Below are 4068 nucleotides of genomic sequence, written 5' to 3' on the forward strand. Positions count from 1 at the left end.
ACGATATTTCAGAATTTGAAGAAGGAGCATCTTCCAGAACTTCGGAGGTCCTAAACGCAAACCCTACACTAAACGAAATCCCGACAATTCTCAATAATATATTTCCCAACCGAAATGATCTTCGTGATAGGCAAACTCATGAACGATTGAAGAATGATTTGATCGAAAACATTTGGAATAAATTTGGCGATGAAGATTAATAATTAGTATTTTTATATTTAAACCTTGTATCTTTTAATCCTTGTATCTTTAAATTGAATCCTTGTACCTTTTATTTTAATTATGCAATTAATAAATTTTTAATTTCAATTTTTTTTTAAAAAAATAATAATATTTTATTGTTAAAGACTCCGTCTTCGGGATCACCATTCGACGAGCTTTTTGGACTCGAATACTTTACTTTTCAAACAAAAAAAACAAAAAAAAATATATTAAACAATTGCCAAAGATCCCAATGCGGGGATATTCCAAATGCTCTAACACTCACGACATCATTAAATACTTCTGACTTTTCTCTTTTTATTCTCCAATCTCCATAGCTAATTTGTAGATCTGTAATTAAAGTCTTGAGTTATTATGTACAGTATGCAGTCTCCTAAATTTCAGCATTTCCCATATCTTTCATTTCATATGTAAAGAGACTTTGATTGAGTCGAAAGGGTAAAACCGTCCCTGAGTATACAAAAAATCAAAACTATCTTAAAAATCAGTCGGCCACCAAAGGAACAGAACAAGCTTTGGTTTAACCTAGTATTGCTTCTTTAGGTGCGTGTCTGAGTGATGTTGGTTAAAATAGATCTTGTCACCACTACTTCTATAGCTGATTACGAAACTACCAAAAAGCCCATTTCCATTTTCTTTATATCCCAGCATCTTTGGGATGTTCTGTCACCTTTATTGATTTAATATACTGGTATAAATAGACAAAAGTTTGCCGCCACCAACTACGTACCAATGTTATAGTATCAATTTAGGAAATATTTGAAAATGAAAGATGGATTAAAAACTCGCCTGTATAGAAATTATATTATATACATACGGAGTAGTATTGTTGTGGTCTACTTCTCATATTTATGATGGTAACATTAACATCAGACAAGAAAAATAAATAATTTATTTACATTAAAAGCCAGAAACTATTGGTCCATTTCCATGTTATTTTATAAACCCCATCATACTCGGAGCAGCCAACCAAAGAGAAGGACAACGAATAAGAGAATCATAGAGACACATCATGAACCAAACCGAAAGCTCCGCGGGAACTAATAACACCAAACTGGCCGTAACCGGATCAACATCCGCCGTACCGGAATGGACAACCGAGACCATCAATGGTGGATCATTCCGCCAAGTAGATCTCCATATCGGAACCAACGGCTGGGCCTCGCCTCCAGGCAACGTCTTCTCTCTCCGCTCCTCTAACTACTTCACGAACAAACAGAAATCTCCCGGCGGAGATTACCTCCTCTCTCCCGCCGGTGTGGACTGGCTCAAATCCACTACAAAACTCGACAACATCATGTCTCGTCCCGACAACCGTGTGGCCCACGCGCTCAGGGAAGCCCAGTCCCAAAACAGCTTCATCTTCGCGGTGAACTTCGAAGTCTCAGGCAAGGAACACTACCACATGGTGTTATACTTCGCCACGGAAGAGCCTCTTCCCTTAGACTCCCCCCTCCAACGTTTCATCGACGGAGACGATTCTTTCCGTAACCAAAGATTCAAGTTAGTGAGCCAAGTCGTGAAAGGTCCTTGGGTTGTTAAAGCGGCGGCAGGGCAGTTCGGGGCGTTCCTTGTCGGTAAGACCGTGAAGTGTAACTACCACAAAGGGTCTAACTACTTTGAGGTCGATGTTGATACAGGTAGCTCGGCTATCATGTCGGCGGTTGTACGGCTTCTGTTGGGGTACACCAAGAGCTTTGTTGTCGACGTTGGCTTGGTTATTGAGGCGCAAACGGAGGATGAGCTGCCGGAGAGACTGATCGGAGCTGTTAGATTGTGTCATATGGATTTGTCGTCGGCGTTTGTGGTCGGAGAGCAGACATTGGAACCGTGTGGAATGTTGGGTTCGGTGGAAGCAAGCCACCCACGACGAGGACACGAACTGAATGTCAACAAGGAACCAACCTAGGTCAACGATTACTAGATCCGATCTCAATACTGTTAAAACTTTATTTTTGTTTTTTTCTTTTGTCAACAAACTTTATTTTTGTTTGTTTGACTTTTCAATATTTAAGCAATATTCGCTGTCTTATTTATTTATTTATTTTTTGTGTCTTTGAATAAATATTCCATCAATCTTGATACAAAAATGAATAAAAGTAAAGTCAAGATCCAAAAACAAAAGAAAAAGTAAAGTCACGGTTCATTTCTTTTTGGTTTTATAATATGGCAATTTTCTCCGATATCATTTTTTAAATTTTTGTCGCCAAAATAATCCTAAAATTTTTTTTAATATTTTTTTTGAAGTTTGAAATCTTATCCTCAAAGTCTTTAACTCTAAATCCTAAGTTTAGATTAGTTAAGCCTATGGTAAAAATGTACTTTTACCTTTTAATAAAACTTATTTTGGTCATTTTTTTCATTGATAATTATTTTTGTGATAAAAACTTAAAAAATGTTATCCTAGAAAATTTCTTTTTATTTATATAATATATACTCTCTCTTTTAAAAAAAAAATATATTTAATAATATACTCGTGTTTCACTTGAACATAGTGAATTTGTTTCTCCATCGCAGACAAAATTAGAAAGACTTTGTAAATGCAAGGCAGGCTCAAAACATTTTTAGGCACCCGGGCAAAAACATTATTTTGGATTTTTCTTATAATTTTGTAAGTATTTTTGAAACGCATATAACTTAAAAAAAATATGAAAATTTCAATAATAATACCAATTATGAAAATATATGAAACAGAAGTTAGTTTCCTTATTCAACAACAAAAGAAAATCAAAGTTGAAAATATATCTTTACAAAAACTTAAAAACAAACGAGGGCAGTTCGCCCTAGTCGCGCCGAATCGAGACTGCCACCGACACCATTTTTCGGCGGAGCTCCTAACCTGCAGAGCCTCCACACCTCCGTAGTTGTTCTCCGCAGCCAAGTCTTCACGCCGGAGAGTTCATCGACCACGTGAGATCATCTCCGACTTTGCACCACCAAACACTTTGGACAGACGGCGGAGAAACACCACACTTTTTCCCTTAGCTTCGCCGGAACTCAAAACATGCAGAGCTCCCGACTAGAAGCACAGCTATCATCGAAGCTTTTCCTTCTTCTACTCGGAGAGAGTATACCGATGTCAACGATTCCTCATCCGATTGAGATCCAAGATCCAATTATACCCACTTAACCGCGAGCCAAACAGCTCACACACATAAAGGAACCAAAGTCCAAAGTAACGGACCACCACAGCCGGCGACGTAAGGAAGAACATACCTTCACATCCCGGAAACTTGACCGTTGACGGCGGAGCTGTCGAAGCCTCCACCCCTCGGAGATAAAACTGGCGTCGACAGATCTGTGCAAGCCTCTGTCTCCCGGGAACCGGATCACAACTGACCATACGACAGGCCCACCACACCCACTCCTCTTGCGACCGCATCTTCCCTCCAGCGGTAGAGACCACCAGAGCTTAGACAAGGCGGTCTACCTACTACTTGTGTATTGGGCCGGTTGGGCCGTGCTTTCCCTTTTGGCTTTGGCCTGTTCGTTGTAATTGCCCGGTTTGTATTATGGGCTTTTGTTTCAGTACGCTTGCACTTGGGCTTTGGCCATGGGCTTGGCCCGTTTCCTTTTTAATAAAATTATCGACGGAAAAAAAAAACTTAAAAAAATTAGGCCTCTAATTAAAAAACTAAGCAGCCCCTCTGTTAAATGTAGGGATGGCAATCAAGGACCTGGACCGCGGGCCTGGCCCGTAAAGGCTTGCTGCGGGGCGGGATTGTGCCTCCATTTGGTAAGCCCGCAAAATTACGGGCCTCGCGGGACGGGTCGAAAGCGGGACAGGTCGAAAGCGGGACGGGTCGAAAGCGGGATGAGCTTAACCTGCGGGATTTTGAAGACACA

At 40.1% G+C, this 4068-nt stretch overlaps 1 protein-coding gene across 1 annotated transcript; it reads left to right on the forward strand.

The window, feature by feature from the left end:
- The first annotated feature begins 1134 nt into the window (after positions 1-1134).
- On the forward strand, positions 1135-2243 carry LOC106325671 (protein ENHANCED DISEASE RESISTANCE 2-like). Its single transcript, XM_013763732.1, has one exon. The coding sequence runs from the start codon at positions 1235-1237 to the stop codon at positions 2129-2131; it is 897 nt and encodes a 298-aa protein (XP_013619186.1). The 5' UTR covers positions 1135-1234; the 3' UTR covers positions 2132-2243.
- The last annotated feature ends 1825 nt before the right edge of the window (positions 2244-4068 follow it).

The sequence above is a fragment of the Brassica oleracea genome, chromosome C2, assembly GCF_000695525.1.
Source record: "Brassica oleracea var. oleracea cultivar TO1000 chromosome C2, BOL, whole genome shotgun sequence".
In the NCBI taxonomy this organism is placed as follows: domain Eukaryota; kingdom Viridiplantae; phylum Streptophyta; class Magnoliopsida; order Brassicales; family Brassicaceae; genus Brassica; species Brassica oleracea.

What these genes read in the sequence shown, in the direction of transcription:
- LOC106325671 (XM_013763732.1), top strand. Translation starts at nt 1,235, where the DNA reads ATGAACCAAACCGAAAGCTCCGCGGGAACTAATAACACCAAACTGGCC.